The sequence below is a fragment of the Myotis myotis genome, unplaced genomic scaffold (genome assembly GCF_014108235.1).
Source record: "Myotis myotis isolate mMyoMyo1 unplaced genomic scaffold, mMyoMyo1.p scaffold_m19_p_11, whole genome shotgun sequence".
Classification (NCBI taxonomy): Eukaryota; Metazoa; Chordata; class Mammalia; order Chiroptera; family Vespertilionidae; genus Myotis; species Myotis myotis.
The window spans coordinates 13,853,609-13,875,286 of record NW_023416315.1 but is presented as its reverse complement, the minus strand read 5'-3'; the positions used below and the strand labels follow the sequence as shown (position 1 = coordinate 13,875,286).

At 42.3% G+C, this 21,678-nt stretch overlaps 2 protein-coding genes and 1 long non-coding RNA gene across 19 annotated transcripts in view; 1 reads left to right on the top strand and 2 right to left on the bottom strand.

Moving 5' to 3' along the window:
• The window catches only part of KMT2E (lysine methyltransferase 2E (inactive)), a 94,169-nt gene extending 87,248 nt beyond the window's left edge, over window positions 1-6,921 (top strand). For 15 of the 17 annotated variants that reach the window (XM_036327580.1, XM_036327587.1, XM_036327585.1 and 12 more), the window contains 7 exons: window positions 304-360; window positions 499-1,062; window positions 2,049-2,332; window positions 3,174-3,262; window positions 3,371-3,496; window positions 3,660-3,745; window positions 4,666-6,921. In XM_036327580.1, the coding sequence (XP_036183473.1) occupies window positions 304-360; window positions 499-1,062; window positions 2,049-2,332; window positions 3,174-3,262; window positions 3,371-3,496; window positions 3,660-3,745; window positions 4,666-6,165 (2,706 nt within the window). In that variant the 3' untranslated portion in view covers window positions 6,166-6,921. Of the gene's footprint in view, window positions 1-303; window positions 361-498; window positions 1,063-2,048; window positions 2,333-2,677; window positions 2,826-3,173; window positions 3,263-3,370; window positions 3,497-3,659; window positions 3,746-4,665 lie in introns of those variants that run through there. The other 2 variants (XR_004970808.1, XM_036327583.1) reach the window with 2 other exon arrangements.
• LOC118666022 lies at window positions 64-10,999 on the bottom strand. Its single transcript, XR_004970810.1, has 2 exons — window positions 8,643-10,999; window positions 64-3,522 (listed from the first exon to the last, which is right to left on the bottom strand). It is a non-coding gene; the product is annotated as an uncharacterized LOC118666022 (long non-coding RNA).
• Window positions 11,000-11,299: 300 nt separating this feature from the next.
• Window positions 11,300-21,678, bottom strand: part of SRPK2 (SRSF protein kinase 2) — a 239,748-nt gene continuing 229,369 nt past the window's right edge. The window contains 5 exon segments of the mRNA XM_036327570.1: window positions 11,300-11,484; window position 15,659; window positions 17,329-17,420; window positions 17,777-17,869; window positions 18,483-18,552. Coding sequence (XP_036183463.1) covers window positions 11,300-11,484; window position 15,659; window positions 17,329-17,420; window positions 17,777-17,869; window positions 18,483-18,552 — 441 coding nt within the window.

The following is a 21,678-nucleotide window of genomic DNA, read 5'->3' as shown; positions in this document are numbered from 1 at the left end:
ACTGGTTTACTGAGATTAGAAGTTTTTAAGAAACTAAAAAATATTTTGGAACATGCATTTATATAATTTGAACTTTTTATTTAAATGAGCATAACCTTCAATTTTATGAGTTATACTAAATGACTATATATCAGATTGACCTTAAAGCAAATGACCTTATATGAGAAATGGAAATAAAACAAAAAAGACAGTTTAAAACCACACTCTGTGTAATTAATTTCTCATTTTAAGTTTTCATTTCTATAAATACCATGGATTTAGTCACATATTTTAATTTTCAATTCTAATTATGTTTTTATATAGAATATTTCTTCCCCAGAAAGTTCTCCAGAAATTAAGAGACGCACTTACAGTCAAGAGGTAAGGGATTATTCAACTATTCAAAAAGGTTAAATTGGTGACTTTTTCCTAGTATTATTTTGCTTTAACAATTATTAGTAGACTTCAAAATTAGTCTCAAGATGTGGTTGTGCAATTTTGTTTTTATTCTTTAAACAGGGATATGAAAGATCTTCAACCATGTTAACATTGGGGCCTTTTAGAAATTCTAATTTAACTGAACTGGGTCTGCAAGAAATAAAGACTATTGGTTATACCAGCCCTAGGAGTAGGAATGAAGTCAACAGGCAGTGCCCTGGAGAAAAGGACTCTGCCGCAGACCTTCACCTGGGACTCGATGCCGTCGAGCAAACTGCCTTGCATAAAAGCATGGAAACACCTACACATGACAGGACTGACTCTAACAGCCAACTGGAATGTACTCACTCTGGACGAGGCGCAATATATTCTTCCTGGGTAAAGAGTCCTGACAGAACAGGTGTTAACTTCTCAGTAAACTCTAACTTGAGGGACCTGACACCCTCGCATCAGTTGGAAGTTGGAGGAGGCTTCCGAATAAGTGAGTCAAAATGCCTGATGCAGGATGATACTAGAGGCATGTTTATGAAAACACCTGTGTTTTGCACTTCAGAAGATGGGCTTGTATCTGGTTTCGGACGGACTATTAATGACAGTTTGATCGACGGAAGTTGCACACCCCAGAATCCACCACAAAAGAAAAAGGTTACAATTTTAAAGATTTATAGACCTTTTAATAGTGTTTTTTTCATACTCCTGAGGGTAATTAGTAGGTATAGTATGTATTATGTGTAAGGCATTCATATAGGTATTCAAGTTGAAATTTTTGTTATGTACATTTTCAAATCTTTTGTAAATGCCAAGTTAATTAGAAAATGTTGACAAAGGAGTAAAACAAACACTCTAGTCATATGGAAAATTCTTATAAGAAGCATGGTTTCAGAGATTAAAACCTCGAGATGATTATTTTCACCAAAAGAGTAACTTTTAAAAATGATAACCACTTCCCAACCAAAAAAACAAAGTTGTATATTTGTTACTACCCTTATTTTATATAGAATAAGTAGCCTTACATAGAAATGCCTTTCCTCAGTATTTGTATTTTGCAAAGTATAAGTATTATATAAATAATAAATTATCTGATTTACCACCATTATTCATTTGGCATACATAGCAAGACGATTAGAATGCCTTATTTCAGAGGAATGGGAGAAACTACACTTATTATATTTGTTAATAGGCTTATTGCTTTATAAGTCAAAGAATTTTAGTGATGTGTGCTTTTAATTTTTATAACAGAATCCAGTTGGCAACTTTGTGGGAAGCAATGTAGTATAGTGGAAAGAGCACGGGCTTTCAAGTAAGACCTAGGTTCGAATCCCGGCTCCAACACTCACCAGCTGTGTGACCTTGAGTGAGTGAGTTACTCAATTTCCTCATCTGTAAAATGGGGATGATAATATACCTATTTCATAGGGTTGTTGTGAGGATTAAATGAGATAATGTATGTAAATCATTAAATACAATGCCTAGTATATAGTAGGCATTTGGTAATTATTTGTTCAGAATCAAATTATTTTACATAATTTTCCTAATATAAATATAGTAATTCTCTTTAGAAAAAAAAGAATAGATGGACTCTGACATATAAAACAAGAATAAAAGATTTGCTTTTCCTTACCTTTCTTAAGGTTTCTTTATTAGAATACCGTAAAAGACAACGTGAAGCGAGGAAAAGTGGCTCTAAAACAGAACACTTCCCACTGGTCAGTGTGTCACTTCATGCAAGTGGAAACTTGAGCAACAATGGTGATGGGTGTGGCAACAGGAGTGAAAACGGGGAGTCAGTAGAAAGCACTGCTGGCCTACCTTTAGCAACACCAGCTACAGGTTATAATGCTTCTTCGGAAGAAACCAGCAATAACTGTCCTGTTAAGGAAGTTTCTGCCACCGAGAAGAATGAGCCAGTTCAATGGTAAGCCTGTTTAAAAACCTAATTAGTAGTTTTATAACTACAAATAGTATACCTTATAATGAAAATAGTCTTTGTTATTTGTAAAGTGTTGAAGTCTGCTATCCTGATAAGAACAAGGTTTTGTTAATAAACTGTCTTCATTTTTGTTGTTCTCCCAAGGCTAAGCGATAGAGGTTTGTGGACATAACTTTTGAAAGATCCTCTCTGGAAATGAGTTGTAAAACAGCTATATTATTTGCCTGTGTTGTTAAAGGTCCATTGTGGTCACTCCTTGATAGTTTTCACATAAATATTCCTCTCCAAAGAACCTCTATCATAGCCAACATCCTCCAATTTCTTTACCAGTTACCTGGAAAGAATCATCAACTATTCAGTAGGATAAGCAGCTGGAAATAGGATGGGTCTTGGCAAAGGGCAGGAGGCCACATTGACATTGCTCCTTGGTCCCCTTGCCCCAGAGAGCTTCCTGCTAACCTTACAATCCGGACACAAGGTAAATTGTAAAGGGTGTATTTGGTACCTTTGGTAATCTGAAGTAACATTCTGAATGTTAATACACAACCCTCCAACTCCCCCTCATTTTCACCAAGAAACTGCTTAAGACAAAGGAATCGAGTCCAATTGAGTACTTCGGAGAGACGAGGATTAAAAAAAAATCTGTTTTGAAAGCTGTGAGGAAAAGAAAGGGGGGAAAAAAAACTGTTTCCAAAGCTTAATACCAAAGTGGTTTCCCAAAAGATTAAAGACTTGCTCTGAGAGGACATATTTGACTATTAAGTGACAAAGAAAAGTCTGGCTAGTAGTAGCTTCTTTGAATTGATGATATGATTTTATTTGAAAGGACTGCCTCAACTTCAGTGGAGCAGGTGAGAGAAAGGAGTTACCAGAGAGCTTTACTTCTCAGTGATCACCGAAAGGATAAAGATATTGGTAAGTGAGCTTGTTCCTTTGCCAAAAAGTGGAGTCAGCTAATCACTCTGCACCCTTGTTCTTGCAGTTCTAATGTTCTCTTTGGGTCTGCTTCTGCTTCATCTCTAGGGGGAGAATCACCATGTGTCCCATGTTCACCGAGTCATGTTCCGTCTTCACCTCCATCTCATTCAAATCACATTCCCCAGTTGCAACCCAAGGGCCCAGTCCCTTCTTTCAGTGAACTTGTGGAAGGTCAGTAAGCAGATGACCTATCGTACCTTTTTAAATCAGAGAGAAGAGAGCCTTCATAAAAAGTTGGTTTCAATAGTGGAATGCACATTACTTTGGAAGGTTAGTAAAAGGCAACATATATAGTGGAATTTTGCACTTACTATATTTTTCTTCTGCATTATAGATCCTGATCCTGAAAATCTAGAACCCATGACTACAAATGAATGTCCATCCCCAGATGCTTGTAAAAGCCCTTCAAAAATGAGCAAGGTAATAATGTTGACCTTCGAACATGGCCATTCAGAAAAGTGGGTGGTAATGTACACAGAGATTTTTCTGCAGTATCAAATACCAGCTTATGATTTCTGGACACTTTTCCTATAAAAATTTGACCAAACTATCTAATGTGCTAAATACACTACAGTAACTGACATTTCCTCTAAGAGTCCCACCCCTATTCGATTGGCATCTAGGAAATTCATAGATGTGATCATCTAATGTGGCAGTAACTTTGGAAACTAAAAAGGAGGCATCTGAGATTGACTTCCTTTTTCTTTGTCCTTAACATCAATATATTATTTAAGTAGCCTTGAACTCAGATTATATTTGAGCAATGTAAAAGGTGTTACAACCACAATCGTTTTGGGGGAGCAACTTTATTTACCCAACCTATTTATTATTAGATTGGGTGTAGAAATTTCAATCATGGAATTGAAACTTGCTAAGTGTTTAGTGTGATTAGAGTTCTTTCATAATGGGGCTAAAAAACAGGTTTCATTACTTAGGGCAGTGGTCGGCAAACTGTGGCTCACGAGCCATGTGCGGGCACACACGCACAGTGGGATTGAAACTTCGTGGCCCATGCGCAGAAGTCGGTATTTTGTGGAAGAGCCACACTCAAGGGGCCAAAGAGCCGCACGTGGCTTGCGAGCCGCAGTTTGTTGACCACTGACTTAGGGGAAAAGCAGATTAAATTTAAAGATCATTATTTCCTTAACTTGTCTTCAATAAAAATTAATTGAAGGGATTCAGTTTAAAATTGAGTCCTCAAACCAATCTTACTCCTTACCTCTTTTTTAAATAGCATTAGATATTTAAGTAGCAATAAATACCAATATAACAAGCCTATATATATGTGTGTGTCTGTTTCTTAAATTTATAGTTTATATGATTTGTTTTTCTTTTCATAGCCTAACTCACCGGGACCTATAATTCCTGTTCAACTCACAAAACCAGATTCCCAATGGGAGGCAACAGGTATTGTGTCAGAAGCTGAGAATGGTGTTCACCTGAAAACAGAACTCCAACAAAAACAGCTATTAAATAACCCCCAAGCACTTTCAAAGAATCCTCCTCCTCAGCCACTCGTTCGTAACTCATCTGAGCAACTTTCACAAAAGCTGCCTCCTGCACCAGTGAAGTTACACTGTCCTCCATCACCTCACATAGAAAATCCTCCCAAGTCGTCGACGCCGCACACGCCTGTCCAGCATGGCTATCTCTCACCAAAGCCTCCTTCACAGCAGTTAGGGTCTCCCTATAGGCCTCACCACTCACAGTCACCTCAAGTTGGAACACCTCAGCGAGAACCTCAGAGAAACTTTTACCCAGCAGCACAGAACCTTCAGGCCAGTACTCAGCAGGCACCTCCTGGAGCGTTATTTACACAGACACCCTCAGGACAATCTTCGGCAACATACAGTCAGTTTAACCAACAAAGTCTGAACAGTGCGGCACCACCCCCTCCGCCCCCTCCGCCTCCTTCTTCTTCATCTTATTATCAAAACCAGCAGCCCTCTGCAAACTTTCAAAATTATAATCAGCTTAAAGGTAGTCTTTCCCAACAGACTGTGTTTACATCAGGACCAAATCAAGCACTTCCTGGCACCACAAGCCAGCAAACAGTTCCAGGACACCATGTTACTCCAGGGCATTTTTTGCCTTCTCAGAACCCTACTATTCATCATCCAACTTCTGCTACTGTCGTCCCACCCCCTCCTCCACCACCACCTGCTCCAGGACCACATCTTGTACAACAGCCAAGTTCCCATCAGCAACACTCTGTGGCACATGTAGTAGGACCTGTTCACGCTGTCACCCCCGGGTCGCATATTCATGCCCAAACTGTTGGACACCATTTGCCACCACCCCCTCCACCTCCTGCCCCTGCCCCTCATCACCATCCACCGCCCCATCCTTCCACAGGACTCCAAGGTCTACAAGCACAACACCAGCATGTTGTAAATTCAGCACCACCACCTCCACCACCTCCACCACCTCCACCTTCCAGTGTTTTGGCTTCTGGGCATCACAACACATCAGCTCAAGCCTTACACCATCCACCTCATCAAGGACCTCCACTTTTTCCTTCAAGTGCTCATCCAGCTGTACCACCATATCCCTCACAAGCTACACATCACACCGCTCTGGGACCGGGAGCCCAACACCAGCCTTCTGGAACAGGGCCACACTGTCCATTACCAGTCGCAGGTCCTCATCTCCAGCCCCAAGGACCAAACAGTATTCCAACACCTGCTTCAGGGTTCTGTCCTCATCCTGGCTCTGTGGCTCTGCCACACGGGGTTCAAGGACCTCAGCAGGCATCTCCAGTGCCTGGACAGATTCCAATTCACAGAGCACAGGTGCCACCAACATTTCAGAACAATTACCACGGTTCAGGGTGGCATTAAAATGGACTCCCAAAACATTTTTTAAAATGTTCTGTAAGATAAACTGTATAATATGTACCTGTTAAGGTACTTTTTAAAGCTTGTACATGAAACTTTGTATTAAAAAACAAACAAAAAAACACCAGTGCTCTTTCATTGTATCGTTCCCACCTTTGCTTTTTAAAAATTCCTTTAAAAATGTGCTATTAAGCCAGTATTAGTTACCTTTACTTTGTAAGTGGAACATTCCAGCTGTTTTTCTGGCAGAATTGACGCTACATGATCTTTAAATTTTATTGTTGCAGTTAAATTCATTTAGTGAATGTTTTCTATATTATTTTATACATAGGCATTACGTACAGAGCTAAGCAATGGCACTACGAGGATTTTATTTTTTTTCTTCCTGTCAGCAGTTCTGTGAGTGCATCTTAGATATAAAAAAATGCAATACAGATTTTTATAGTTTGATGTGGACATGGCTCATTTTGTTTTATGGTTATTTGCAAGCAAAATGTAATTTAATGTATAGATGATTTTTAATGTCTCCTGACAAACTGTAAATACTGCATTTCTTTTGCATATATAATTGCTTACAGCTTTTCTCATTTGATATATAGCATTGTACATATTACAAGTCTTCGCAAAACTGTGTGATCTTCGTGAAAGTAGTACAGTATATGGCCTTTAATTTCTTTTTTATTTTAAATATACTGTCACATTGAAGCACTGGTTGGGCATTTTAATTCATGTTAATAAATCACAATTATGTCCGTTTTACCAAATTGTCCTGTACAACTTCTGAGATTGGGGTCTGTTTAAACAAGTGCTTTTACAAAAGTTTGTTTTTATATAGTTTATACGGAGCCTTCAGTTTTCTTTAGCAAATACTACCTCAGGGGGACTGCAGCAAGCGTCAAGAAGCAGTAAAGGTTGTTCCTGTAATGCTTCTGCTGGTCAGTGTTCAGGAGCAGGAGCCACAGGAAACTAGGTTATGTAAATGCTCTGTACACTGTATCTGATCTCACACAGACTGAACCCATACCATGAAAGCAGACTGAACCCATACCATGAAAGCATTGCACAGATACCCTTATCCTATATAATAAAAGGCTAATATGCAAATCAACCAAACAGCGGAAAGATCGGTTGCTATGATGCACACTGACCACTAGGGGGCAGACGCTCAATGCAAGAGCTGCCCCTTGGTGGTCAGTGCACTCCTAAGGGGCGCACTGCTCAGCCAGAAGCTGGGCTCACCGCTGGCTAGTGCAGTGGCAGTGGTGGGAGCCTCTTCCGCCTCTGTGGCAGTGCTAAGGACCCTTCAGGGGATGTCCAACTGCCAGCTTAGGCCCACTCCCCAAGGGGTCCCAGACTACAACATCCCGCCCCTCCCCTAGTGCACTAATGTCATGCACCAGGCCTCTAGTAGACTGTAATTTACAACTGTTTCACAATATTGAGTATTTGCCTAAACACACAGGAGCATCTAACTTGTACATTTTACAACAAGATTGCAATGTCCTGTTGATTTATCAAAATTGTTTGAAAAATGTTAATTTAACATTTACTGTCTTGTTTTGGAATTTTAGAAAATAGGAAATTAAAAAACTTGTTTTGGGTGTACAAAATTTAAAGGAAAAAGGCATTATTCTTAGTTCTCCCAAGTAAAATGGAAATGACCTCTCAAAGTGAACATTTTACTGCTGAAATATAAACTGCTAGTTATTTTAGAAAAATAAAAAATTATTCTTATGTTCTCTACCTTTCAGGCAATTGATAAGTACAACCAATAGTAATGACACTATTTGTCAACACTTTTTTCATCATCTAATTACTTGACATAATTTGGCACAGCATACAAATTCTGTGCATTGAAGAAAAACATGAACAGACTAAAATGACTAAGAATTGGCAATACTGTAAGTCATGTTATACATTTTAATTTCCATTTCCAAATAGCTAATGATAGTACATTAACACAGCTGCGTTTAGAGATCAATCCTAATCAGCTTCAAGTTTTAGGAGAACTTGGGTCAACTTTACTACCCTTGCTTTTATCGAACAAAATTCTACTTTACCAAAAGAAACACTTGTCCAAGGAGAAATGGCTTCACATTATCCAACCCGACAGTTTCAAACACTAGAACAAAGTTAACTAAGCATAGTGAAACAGCTTCATCTCTTTAAAGGATTTTTAATTCCTCATGGATGTCTACTAAATAATGTATATAGAATCTTTTCTGTCAACTGCAGAATCTTATATAATTAATTGACTTGATAATGAAGGATGCATACACTCTCAAAATACTCAAAATTTCATTAAAGTTAAAAAAAATTAATGGGAGAAAAAGGTGGAATTTAGGAATTAATTTCAACTGTAGATATAAACTAAAGCTCTCTACCCCAGCAGAAACCAGTAGTTATGTTAACTATATATATATATATATATATATATGATCCAGGTACAGGAAGAAGCAAGTTAGTAAATCAGTTTTCACCTTTAAAAATGTATGCTTTTTTGAAGCTCTTATATTGACCTTTTCTCTGCCTTTGGGAAGTTCTAATTTCCAGACAGCCAGCTTCTGAATCTGCTATAATCCACTGCTTGTCATTTTTCCATGAAGACTTTACATGGACTAGAGGAAAAGATAGAACGTTCAACTAAAATCACTGGCTATAGTGTTCTACATAACCGGCAGTTCTTTAGCTTATAGTATACATTATCATTGAGCCACCAAGAATCTGCTAAAAACCACTGTACCTAAAACAAATGTATATTCCTTACAGAGCAGTTGTTTCATTTTTAAAAAATCTTTACTTGAAAATGTGTTTCCACTGATTTCAGAGAGAGGGAGGGAGGGAGAGAAACATTGATGTGAGAGAGAAACATCCATCTGTTACTTCCTGTACACGCCCTGACTGGTGATCACACCCACACCTAGGTATGTGCCCTGACCAGGAATCAAACCTGCAACCTTTTGGTGTACAGGACAACGCTCCAACCAACCAAGCCACCTGGCCAGGGCAAGAATAATTGTTTTTTACATTGTAAACTAGGTAGACTATTTTATCATGAGGGACAGATCCTTCCAAAATTCATAATCTAGTTAATTTTCAAACAGCCAAAATTGCATTAGAGAAATTTCATTCAAGTGTGCTATAGCCCTGGTAAAAATTATTATGGTTCCTATGGAAATGTTGGATAGCATCGCTGGTCTACAGCCACCATCTGTCATAGAACCTGTATGATAACCTATAGCCTCATTAGAAAAACGTACAAGCACATTTCATAAATGAACAGCATGTTCCACCTCACAGTAATAGGTGATATAATGCTCACTCCAAAGAGAATTATATGTATTGTTCCCTCACAGTGAACACTGTTGAAAAAGAATTGTAATACTCAAAGTATAAGTAATGTTTTTCATTAAACAAATGAAAAGGGATCACTGAGATCCTAGGTATTAAATCCATACTGCAGCATCTTCTCTGAATCCATATTCTATACCCTTACAAAACAATGAGTGACTTCCTTGTATAAAGCCTTAATTCATGTTATAGAACTACATTTCCTGCAACAGGAATGTTGATATTTACTTTAGTTTGGGTAGACTACACTAAAAGGATAGCAAATGTTTGTTCATTCTATGGATTCAAATATAGGCCAATGACCAAGGCGTCTGGGGGGAAAAAAAACCCAAAAACACTTTAATTTTTAAAACAACTGCAAGCACCTCAAACAATGGATTATTGTTACAACACTTGTTCTCTTTTCACAATCTAGTTATTGCAAAGGCATATGGATAAATGTTAATAGACAAAGTCAAGAAAAAGGAGGCACCTTAAATGTAAAATTTAAAAAAAAAACCCAAAAACTGGCATTCAATCCACTGACTTCTAAAAGAGGCTAAATAGACCTCTTGTATATTATATCCTAAAACTGTATTGCCTACTATGGTTTGTGTCCTGGATTCTACAATTTTAAAGAAATGATAAACAAAACTGTGTACAACCTGCAAAGGGAAAATCAATTTCTCAACTTCAATGCACGAAAAGACAAACTAGTAAAATTTGTTGTAGTCACACATAAAAAATGCCTACAGAATGAACGTGATCACTGTTACCTCTGAGTTGTTAATATTCTGCCCATTACACTGCAAATTGCATATACCATACCTTGGTTTCTAGACAAACACAAGCAAGATTTTCCAAAAATATGTATTTTTTCATTTCACACACTGAACATGTTTCTCTTGTCCAGTTTAATCTACGTAGACTTCAACTTAGTGTTTGGAGGAGGCAACACCACATGGTACCAGGCCATCTCATTTTTAAAGAGAAACTGCTGTTGTTTTTTCTTCTTAAAAGTACTTTTAAAATACGCAAAAACAGGAAAAGGAATGCTAAACTATAAAACGTACTTTAGAATGGGAAGTATGTTTTTTTCTCTCTTCAGGTGCCATATAGGGAATGACATAACCCAGAGCCACTCTGTTTAAAATCCTCAGATAAAGGACCGTTATGGAATGAAGTTTGTACAACTCCCTGGAGCTAAGTCCACTACATGCAACTTAGGCTACAAAGCACTCAAGACCTGGTAACTTTTCTGAAATTGGAGTTCCCATCCTATATTTAATGGAAATTAACATTTACAGGGTGCATTGCATTTACATATCCTATAATACAGGAATGATATCCCTTTGCCAGAAGATAAAATTGTAAATTTTCTTGCTATTTCTTGGTTCCAACTTGATAATTTCTTAAGATTGTAAACTATATAGTATTTGGCTAAAATATTTCTTCATAAATAGTTACAAAACCTGTCAAAACACAAGGAAAGTATTTTTCTTTAAAAAAAACAAAAAACCTGACATTTGGATGTCACACAACACCAGAAACAATGCTTAGAGACGTGGTATTGTTCCAGAAGAAAGTGGGTCAGTGAGCTACTAAGCTGAAGATAGAGACTGCCCTTCCCCAGGATCATATTGCATAAAGCAAAATGTCAAACAACAGTTCCTGAAAGCAAAATAAAGGTCGGAGGATGAAGCCAGCTCACTTGTAATCATGTTAAAAAGAATGAGAGTCACCGTTTAGATCCAATGTACTGGAAAACATTTGCTAGCTCAGAATACTACCGTATTTGTAAAATCTGCTAAGAATTCAGCCAAGGATGCGGAAGGCATTCGCCAGCAGAGGCTTGTTTTTCTGGAACCATTTCTAACATCGGAATCAGGAAACCTGTAAACTGTGCAGCATCTCCATGGGGACACCCATACTTTTCCACAAGTACATCAAGGAGGCTCCAGGGCTTCAGCTTGGTGATGTGCCGCAGCTCTCCTGCAGGGAGAACAGACACGTCAAGAAAGCCCCAAGTGTGCATTTCCTACTGTTGTTCTAGGCAGGTTCTTTTCAATGAAGCAGATACCTACCTGCTTAACACTATGAAACAACAAAGAAGGCCAGCTTTTCTCCTCAAGAATAATCCTTAAATGTACATGAGTGTGTCATCTACAAGTAAGCTTGGCCAATGTAAACAGGCATTAATTTAACAGGGACTAGTTCGTTCACATCGATTCTAGGTTTCTTTACATGAGGAGGGCCTGGTGAGTGCATCTAAGAGGTTTCCATTTGCAAAACTGATGGAGGCACTCCCATTGCCATTTGGTATTTTTTGCAACTTGCAAATTTGCTTAGAAAAAGCTTTAAGATACATACTATTTAAACACTTTGGGCCACTATTTTACATGTTACCACGCAAAAGAAAAAGGCATCTCTTCCTTTAGAACAGTGCGATTTGAGAACACCCTGTGATGGTAGCCTACGATGCACTTCATCTGCACTCCAGGGGACAGCTGCAGGCTGGCTATGGCTTCTGAGCACTTGAAATATGGTCAGTGTGGCTAAGGAATTCCAGCTTTAATGTGTTTAAATGTAAGTAGCTTGTGGCTCCTCTACAGGGCAGCACAGCTCTAGATGCCAACCTGTATCAGATACCATTCCTTTCTACACACTTGTTGTAAAATCTAAGATATCAGGGCATACATTTATAAACCTTGAAGTTATTCTTTTCAAACTGTGCTGGCTGCAGTATAAACCCAAGCAGCCCCGTGGACATAACAGAATGACTAAAAAGCTAGTAAACGGGCAGTAATTGTAAACGCCTTTTTCATAATAGGAGAAAAAGTTACCTTTACGCCAAACTGCCCTCAGAAAGCTTACATTATGATTAACTTGTTTTCTCCACCTGTTAGAAATCTTCACAGGATACCCCACCCCTGCCCACAGAGAGGCCTCCGTGGGCGCCCATCTGAGCACACAGACAAGCTGCACTCCACCCCACACCCTCTCAGGCCCACGGCAAGCCAGAGTCCTGTGGGCACCCTATAGGCACACCTCATGCCAGGGACGATTTCTCCCCTTTCACAGTTTAACCAACATGGTGAATTTTCTCATGATATGCATTAACAGACATCCAGTTTTGTGCTTACAGAGGTCTTAGAAGGCTTCGTCTATTTCACCCACTTATTCAGCTCAATTTAGAAACACTCTTCCTTTTTCATTAATCGTAAAGAAAATAAAAGAACATCTCAAAAAACTATAAACACAGAAGTGACTGTAATCCCACCCACAGGGACCTTTTCTTCTAGTCTATACTCTTTCAATGTACACTGTTATGAGCTGCTATGTCTACAGAGTTGTAACCACGATGTGCACAGAATTCTGAATAAAAACATCTAGCACAGCTGGTGTGGCTCAGTGGTTGAGCGTTGACCTATGAACCAGGAGGTCACAGTTTGATTCCCGCTCGGGGCACATGCCGGGGTTGCAGGCTCAATCCCCAGTGGGGGGTGTGCAGGAGGTAGCCCATCAATGATTCGCTCTCATCCCTGATGTTTCTATCTCTCTCCCTCTCCCTTCCTCTCTCAAATCAATAAAAATATATTTTAAAAAATGTATCTATCCACACGTTCTTCTTACAGCTTCTGGCTCCCTTATGAGGACTGGGGATGGAGTGGAGCCTCCAGTCTGCAGGGCAGGTCTATTGATTCAGGGGAAGCCACCCTCAAAGTCTGAGCAATCATGAATGTTCATCTCCTTTAAACCAAAATTCCAGTTTTAGGGACCAGCCTAAGAAAATAAACCCTGGCACCCTCCCCTCCCCCCACCCCACACACACATACCTCCTAAATATGCATATTGCAAAAGTACATATACTTGCCGTATTTCAAATGTTCAGTAATAGGAGAATGGTGTTTAAAAACAACAACCGTGGTTTGTTGAATGAATATTATTTAATACTACTTAATAACATGGAATTATATGGTAAAATGTTTGGTAGTAAAAGAATGAATGTGAAAACTATGTTCTATACATTGATCACAAGAGTTATCTTCAAAGTGCTCATAAAGATATAACACGTGGCCCTAACCAGTTTGGCTCAGTGGATGGAGCGTCGGCCTGCGGACTAAAAGGTCCCAGGTTCAATTCCAGTTAAGGGCATGTACCTTGGTTGCAGGCACATTTCCAGTGGGGGGTGTGCAGGAGGCAGCTGATCGATGCTTCTTTCTCATTGATTCTAACTCCCTCTCCCTCTCCCTTCCTCTCTGTAAAAAATCAATAAAATATGTTTTTTAAAAAAAAGGGACTATGGGAACAGAAAATTTAAAAAAAGATATAACAGGTGCCCCCCCACACATCAGTGTTGTAATAAGATTGTTTTTTTCCTGTATTTTCTATAATGCAGCTCTATTGATTTTATAGTGACTACTGATCTCATCCAAGCAAGGGGAGAAAGCTCACACATAACAGGCTATTACAAGCTGTTTGGGAGCGGGGGGGGGGGGGGGCGAGGGGGGGAGGATGGACTCTATTTACACTCATCTATTCTGACTTGGAAGAAATACTTTCCAGGCTTGGAAATGAATGAAACTACCCAGAGGCACTGTCTGCCCAGAACAACCGAGACATGTAGTCCCGAGGATGCCAGTTTTTACACAAACAAAAATCCATCAAAAGGCATGAATGTGCACTCTTTAGTGAAAATATGGATTACCCCAAAGGTGACTTAAAGTCTGCATAACAATTCAGTGCTGAAAGGCTGTGAAAACTATTCAGACCTAACTAGTATCACAAACTGATAAAAATATCCCCAGTCTAAAATATCTAACATACTTTGACCAGGTAAATCGCACATAAAAAACTGTATGTGCAAATATATGGCCTGTAACAGGAAAATATGCAGAATAATCCTAAACAATGAAGAATATGCAGAATAATCCTAGGCAATGAAGACAGAAGAACAATGCAATATAACAAAGTACTGAACTGCCTCTAAAAAGAACATGTGGATTATGTGGCTAGGTGAAAGAATACATGATGCCAAAAAACTACAACAAAAACATGAAATAAACTCGCCCAGGCCCTAGGACTGTATGTACACATTCTTGCATTTAACTCAACAATAAGAAATGCTGTCTGATAACCAGCTGACGAAGGTTAAAAACAAACCCTCAGCTCCCAAACTTGGAGATCTGCCCCGGGCAGAAACGATAAATCCAGGCTCATCGGAGGAGTCAGGGCCTCCAGTCCCCTTACCAGCTCCAGCCCCGCATATAAAACACAAGAAACAGCACCTGCACTGCCACCACTCACTATAAAAATAAAGTAAGAACATAAGTGGCTCCCACATAAGTTAAAGAATTTTTTTGCCCTGACAATTTTTTCTCTGAAGAAAATATACCAAGATATGTTTTGCTGAAACAAATTTTGCAAGTACGGACATAATGACACCTCATGGTGATGGTCTTCACTTTTGAAGCCTTTCTCCCTTCCTCGTCACCAGCTCTCACACACTGTGTGTGCAAACAGAACACCAGCCAGGCTACTTTCTGGATGGGAGCCCTGACCGGCCGCCCTCACCAGCCCAGGGCAGCCCCGACAGAGCCGCAGAAAGCTGCCAGGAAAGGCCTGCGGGAGCGCTCCCCCGGAGTGCAGGCTTTGGGACTGGGACTGTATCTGCCAGTCCCAGGTTATCAGGTTACTTTTTAGGGAAAAAAGTGAAGTACTTCCATTATGTCTCTTAAATATTAAGTGATTTGTGAAGGGAAATATGTTATTCTGTCCATAAAATTATAATATTCCAGAATTATGAGTTTTTACACCACATACGGGGACTACGAAGGCAAATCCTGGGACAAGCATGAGTTTTTACACCAAGAATGCTAAGTGCATTCGACTCCACAGGTCACCTTGAAACAAGCGCCTCAAAAAGAACCGTGTATGCAAGCCCTAAGCACAGCCGGGACAATGGAGAACTTACACTGGCCTGTGCACAGGCAGGGAAGGGCACAGACCAGGAGCACCCAGGTGCCGGGGTGCTGATGCAAAGGCCAACCAGAAAGCCAGCTTCCAGCACGAAGGGCCCCAGAACAGGGAGCTCTGAGCTGAAACCCACCACCATCTGACATCAGTTCACTAGGCAGCACTCATCAGCCTGCCCTCTGAAGGCAACCCTCACAGGTGAGGAGGGTGCAGGCCCTCAGCTGCTGCTGCCTGGTCTTCTCCAGTGCGGTGCCTGGAGGACATTTGGGCCTGCTGCAGAGCCTGCCGGGCGGGGCGCCTCAGGGCAGCACCACCCCGAGCACAGATGGCCTCAGGCTGCTCAGGGTCCTGGGTGTGAGCCTGCTGGTGGGGCAGGGGAACTTTCCATCTCACTCCTGTGACCCAGACTTGAAGACCAGAATCTCAGAACCAAAATTAATACAGGTTGTCTGGTAAATCGTTTTCCCTGGCAATTCTTTTTCCTGTGATAAGCCGTAAAAAGGTAGTAAAAAAATAACTGCATCTGGTTTCACATGTCACAGGCTGCCCACTGGGTGGTCCCAGAAAAGCTCGGTTGTGGTCAATGTGCTCCAGGAAGTGGAACACATAAACACCTTCCCATGGTTAGTTCTTGGTTTTCCCGTATATTTAACAGGGAAATAAAACCTACAGGACAAAACAAGGCTGGTGAGCTGAACATCAAGTGTATAATAAAAGATAACTACTCTAGCCTAGCTGGTTTGGCTCAGTGGATAGAGCGTCTGTCAGCCTGTGGACTGAAGGGTCCTGGGTTCAATTCCAGTCAAGGACATGTACCTTGGTTGCAGGCTCAATCTCCAATCCCTGGCCCTGATCAGGGCACTTGCAGGAGGCAACCAATCGATGTGCCTCTCTCACATCAATGTTTTTCCCCTTCCCTTCCACTCTCTCTAAAAAACAATGAGAAAATATCCTTGGATGAGAATTAACAACAATAAAAGGGGGGGGGGTAACTACTCTAAGAATTCCTTTATCTCATAGGAAAATAAAATGTCAAATTGGTGCAACAAATCAGGTTAGGGCAGGGGGCAGAGAGTATCTGAGATTTTCAGGAATTTCTATAACTCCATGTCCTGCTCATACCAATTTTAAAGGTTCTAACAACAATAAAAAAATTAAGCTGAAAAATCATGAATTAAGAGAATTATATTCACACAAAAGACTATAGCACTGGGGAGGGACTCTTTAAAAATAATTCCCTGGAGTTTTTGAAAACTGATCATTAATAAGGGGACTGACTATACAGGGCAAAGAAACAGGTCATGCCAAGGAAGGATCAATAAGAACAATAATATTAAAATAAAATCACTTATAATACAGGGTGAGATCCGGCAATGGGGGAACAGGGGCGGGTTTGCAGGAATGGAGCTCAATGGGTGTCACAGGCCTGCCCACTGCATGAACCGCCGACAGGTCCCAGAGGACAGCAGTGGGCGTTCACAAGGCAAGGCTCTGGGCTGCCGCTGCTCCGGTGCAGGTCACTCCAGCTCCATGAACAGCACAGAAAATGTAAAGGTAAGGTTAGCTGGTTTCTAACGATCACTTCACTCCTCTTATAAATACTTTAATACACAGATTGGTACTCAGAGCAGGAGAGAGGAGGTGTGGAGGAGATAAAAGATTTTAGGAAGGTTGTCTCTTACAAAATTCTTATTCCACAGGTATCAGATGGTTCATTCATGTTTATTTCTTGGGAGCTTCCTTCAGTAGAATTCCCCAGTTGTGAAAGTCCAGGTTTTTCTCCAATGCCCAAATGCAAAAGCATAATTTCTCCTTTAGGGAGAGGATTATGCTGAAATTAGTGTTGCATAGTACTGTTACCTTTTCTGGTGAAAATTCCTTGGAATATTTCCCCAACATAGCGAATTTTCGAGGGATTTTCCCGAGCAGTTCAATGATCAATGCTATGTGATCTGCATTGGGAAACATTACCAGCAAAACAGAAACACACGACAGTTTAATCACACGCTGCATGCAGACACGGCCACCGCCTGTGCAGACAGAAACCGAGCGGCCAGAGCAACAAAAGCACTGGCTCCGCCGTGTGGCTGGATGCAGGCACCGGGCCCAGGACACCTCGGAGGAGCTGGTGCACAGGTGACCAGCACTGGGCCACGTGATTTCCCTCCCAGCTTTGACACCAGCACCGGGTTCTGCCGGCTGCTTTATAAATTTAGGAGAAACGCCTGTCACCATGAATGCTGAAACCAGTAGCTGCTATTCCGTTTCTGTCTGCATCGTGGCGCTTTCCAAAAAGAAGAGGTACTACCTCTGCGATTGAAGAATTCCCGAGAGTATTTTCCAGATAGAGCAAAGTGCCCTGGGATACTGCATAGCAGTTCTATGATATGGGCTATGTGGTCTACAAAGGAGAGAAAAAAGGGATGGGAACGGGCGGGACAGAGGGAAGGAGGGGGTAAAAGAGGGAGAAAACAAATTAGTAAAAACTCAGAAACATTCAAATCAACAATGTTTGCAGCACAGCCATGCAGAGGCTCTGGGACTGGCAGGCCTCAGCACCATCTGGAGCATTAACGGTCATGAATACCAGCACATCCCAGGCCACCCAGCATCACAAGCAACTCAGCATAGAGAGGGCCAGGTTCACAGATGGGGTTCAAGCTCGAATTCCCTGGGTTTCAGCTCAGCTCCCCAACAGGAGAGGAAAACAAGTAGCGGATCAGTGGACAAAAGGAACACAGAGGCCCCGGCTCTGTGCAGCCTGTCCTCTCCCGGCCGGCTGGGGCGGGGGGGTGGGGGGGGGCCTGTGGGCAGCAGGAGGGAAGGCGCTCCAGGAGGCTCTGCCCATTCCCTGTCACTGAAGGGGCTTCAAGCTCAAAAAGAAAATCATCTGAACTTGGTGTTCAAACACCAACACATGGTTCTATTTCAGAACAAGATATAATACTCTCCAGAATTTCAGGACCCGCGGGCAGGAGCCCCACACTACGGTACCAGCAGGCAGCAATACTCACCTTCGTCTCTGGAATAGTCCTCTCCAGAATGCGGTTCAAACAAATAATCTCCGGTCGCCAGCTCAAAGGCCTAAAACACAACAGATGACAGGCTAAGCACTCCAGAGACTGGCCCCAAGTTCTCCTCCTTGTACAGAGACCTACATTTTTTTAAGGATCTCAATCAAACCAAAAAGCCTCCTTAAAAGACCTCAACTCCAAATTTTTTCTCCCTTTCAAAAAGTTCAAAAAAGCCCCAGAAGTAATCTTGCACCTCCTTTGCTGGAAGACGAAAGGGCTGTGCACTGTCCTTATTTTACTGGAAGTAAACAGACATGTCCTGGCACCACAAGCTGTGCGGAGGGCTGGCCAGAACACTGCTCAGCCTCGAGTGGTAGGAGGAGGACTCAATCCGGGCGAGGTCTCTCTGCTTCCGGAGCCTGCACTCAACCAGCAGGCTAACCTGGCCCCTGGCTGCTGCCACTCTCCTGAAGCAAAGACCTTCATGTCTTAGTAACTAAGGGGGCTATTTTCAACATCTCATCATGTCATTCATTTCTGACTCAACCAAAGGAACACCTAGCACAGTGATGGCGAACCTATGACACGCGTGTCAGAGGTGAGACACGAACTCATTTTTTTGGTTGATTTTTCTTTGTTTAATGGCATTTAAATATATAAAATAAATGTCAACAATATAAATCTTTGTTTTACTATGGTTGCAAATATCAAAAAATTTCTATATGTGACACGGCACCAGAGTTAAGTTAGGGTTTTTCAAAATGCTGACACACCAAGTTCAAAAGGTTTGCCATCACTGACCTAGAACCTAAGAAGCCCCTCTTGCCCTGTGCCTGGGGCTGGGAGGAACCTGATCCCTGTGCAGCCCTCCGAGGAGGGCAAGGAGAGCTGGCTGCCTCGGTGGCCACTGTCTGCCCCTAGCACACCTGTGTAGAGGGGGCCACCTGTTCCCACTTCCACCAGGTTCATGCACACACACACCATCTCAGGACTATGAGTTTAATAATCTTATCTAATAAAGAGGGAATATACTAATTGACCCTCACACCGTCGCAAAGATGGCGGCACCCACAGCCAATAAGAAGGGAATATGCTAATTGACTGCCCCGCACTCAAAGATGGCGGTGCCCACAGCCAATAAGGAGGGAATATGCTAATTGACCCTCACACCGTCGCAAAGATGGCGGCACCCACAGCCAATAAGAAGGGAATATGCTAATTGACTGCCCCGCACTCAAAGATGGCAGCGCCCACAGCCACAAGATGATCAGCAGGAGAGGGCAGTTGGGGGCGATCGGGCTGGCAGGGGAGTGGTTAGGGGGCAATCAGGCAGGCAGGCAAGAGGTTGGGAGCCAGCAGTCCCGGATTGTGAGAGGGATGTCCAACTGCCGGTTTAGGCCCGATCTGCTAGAGATCGGGCCTAAACCAGCAGTCAGACATCCCCCGATGGGTCCCAGATTGGAGAGGGTGCAGGCTAGGCTGAGGGACCACCCCCACCCCCAGCGCGCAGTGCACAAATTTCGTGCACAAGGCCTCTAGTGTGATAATAATATATAAAGGCAGCAACTACTATTGCTCTGCTGATCAAATACACATGTTTTAAAAACAAAACAGGATAAGCTAAATCCCATTTTTGGTTTTTACCATACTTACTTCTATTCTGTATTAGCTTGTGCTGTTCTGAAAGGTGCTGTGGATCTGACTGTGGCACAACTCCCACTTGTCTCAAGGCACTGCCCTCCCCACTCCCCCTTCAATGAGCTGCCAACTGCACTGACCCATCTTCTTGGGTCAATGACCATACCATGGGGAAGGCAACCTGGGGAAGACTTGTTGGCCTGCAGCTGGGGCATCTCTCCCGGCGCTCAAAACCACAGTTTGGCCTACTCAGCCCGGAACCACTAGTTCATGAACTTGGGGTCCCTGCCCAAACTAGCTCTGGGTCTGAGCAGGACCTGGAGTACAGTGTTGCCCCAGCGCTGCAGTGCCCGAGGACGGGGCCTCTCCTCTCCAGCCAGTAAACAACCGATCCCAGGTCAGGACACAAAACCTCACATTTGGCCTCAAGTGCCAAGAGGAACAATTGGGTTTCACACTGAATGGCCTTACTCGGGGAAGACCAGGACACAATCAACTCAGTACCTACAAGCCCACAGGGAGCGGTGAAGCCCTCACAGGAAGACCCACGAGGCTGCAGATGGGAGCTCCAAGGAGAGTGCCAGCTGCCCCTGGCCCTCCCTTAGGTCCTCACTTTTCTAACTAATTTCCAAAAATATTTCAACCTAGCTGTGTGCACTGCGTGCAGCCTAACACTGGGGTATATCCGCTGAGTGTTCCTGGAAAGATGGCTATTTGATAGTACCCACATGTTTCCAAGGAAATCCTTAAGTCAAAGAAGCCTATTGATGAAATGGTTCACAAGAGGAAAGGAAGAGGGGCTCCTCATGTTATCTGGTCCTGGTTCTCTGGAGAGTGACGAGATTTTCTTAACAAACAAGACATGCATAACAGGGCAAACACACACGACCAAGAAAACATCGACATCTGGACTTTGCGACTTCCTTACCTGCCGGTAGCTATGAAACCATGAGGCTTCTGCCTTTGACTCATTAAGTGACTCCCAACACAACCTTCATAATTCTTATTTATTTTCAGTCACTGGGAACTTTGGGTTCTTCCTCTGTACGTGGCCTGATGCCTCAGAGGCCTTCCCTTGGACCAACCTCTGTTCTCAGATTCTGGGGAGATCTCTTTCCTGAAACACCTCTCATGCCAAAGTGCCCCATTCTGAATAGGTAAGGACACCTGTTAGTTCTGCCATGTGACCAGTGCTAAAGAAGTTTAGTGAAATCTGTCCAATGGCTTTTCTTGTTTCTAGAGCACAGACTCAAACTCACCATGGCGTCCACACAAAGCTACCTATTCGGGGGCTCTGACCGGTACAGAGGAGCCATGCCTCGACCTGCACAGTGTGACAGGTCCATGCACTTACACCTGATCACCTCCAGCTGCTGCACTCACTGTGCTGTCCTTTCCTGAGGGCTCATGAGCAGGATGGTGCGGCCACCCCGCAGGAGCGCCACCCCCACTGCAGTCTCCGCAGAGCTTGGTGCCACCTAACACCCAGAGGACTCTGGGCTTCTCCTCCAAGAACGCTGGAGCTTAACGCAGCTTGGAATTATGAATGTAATACACT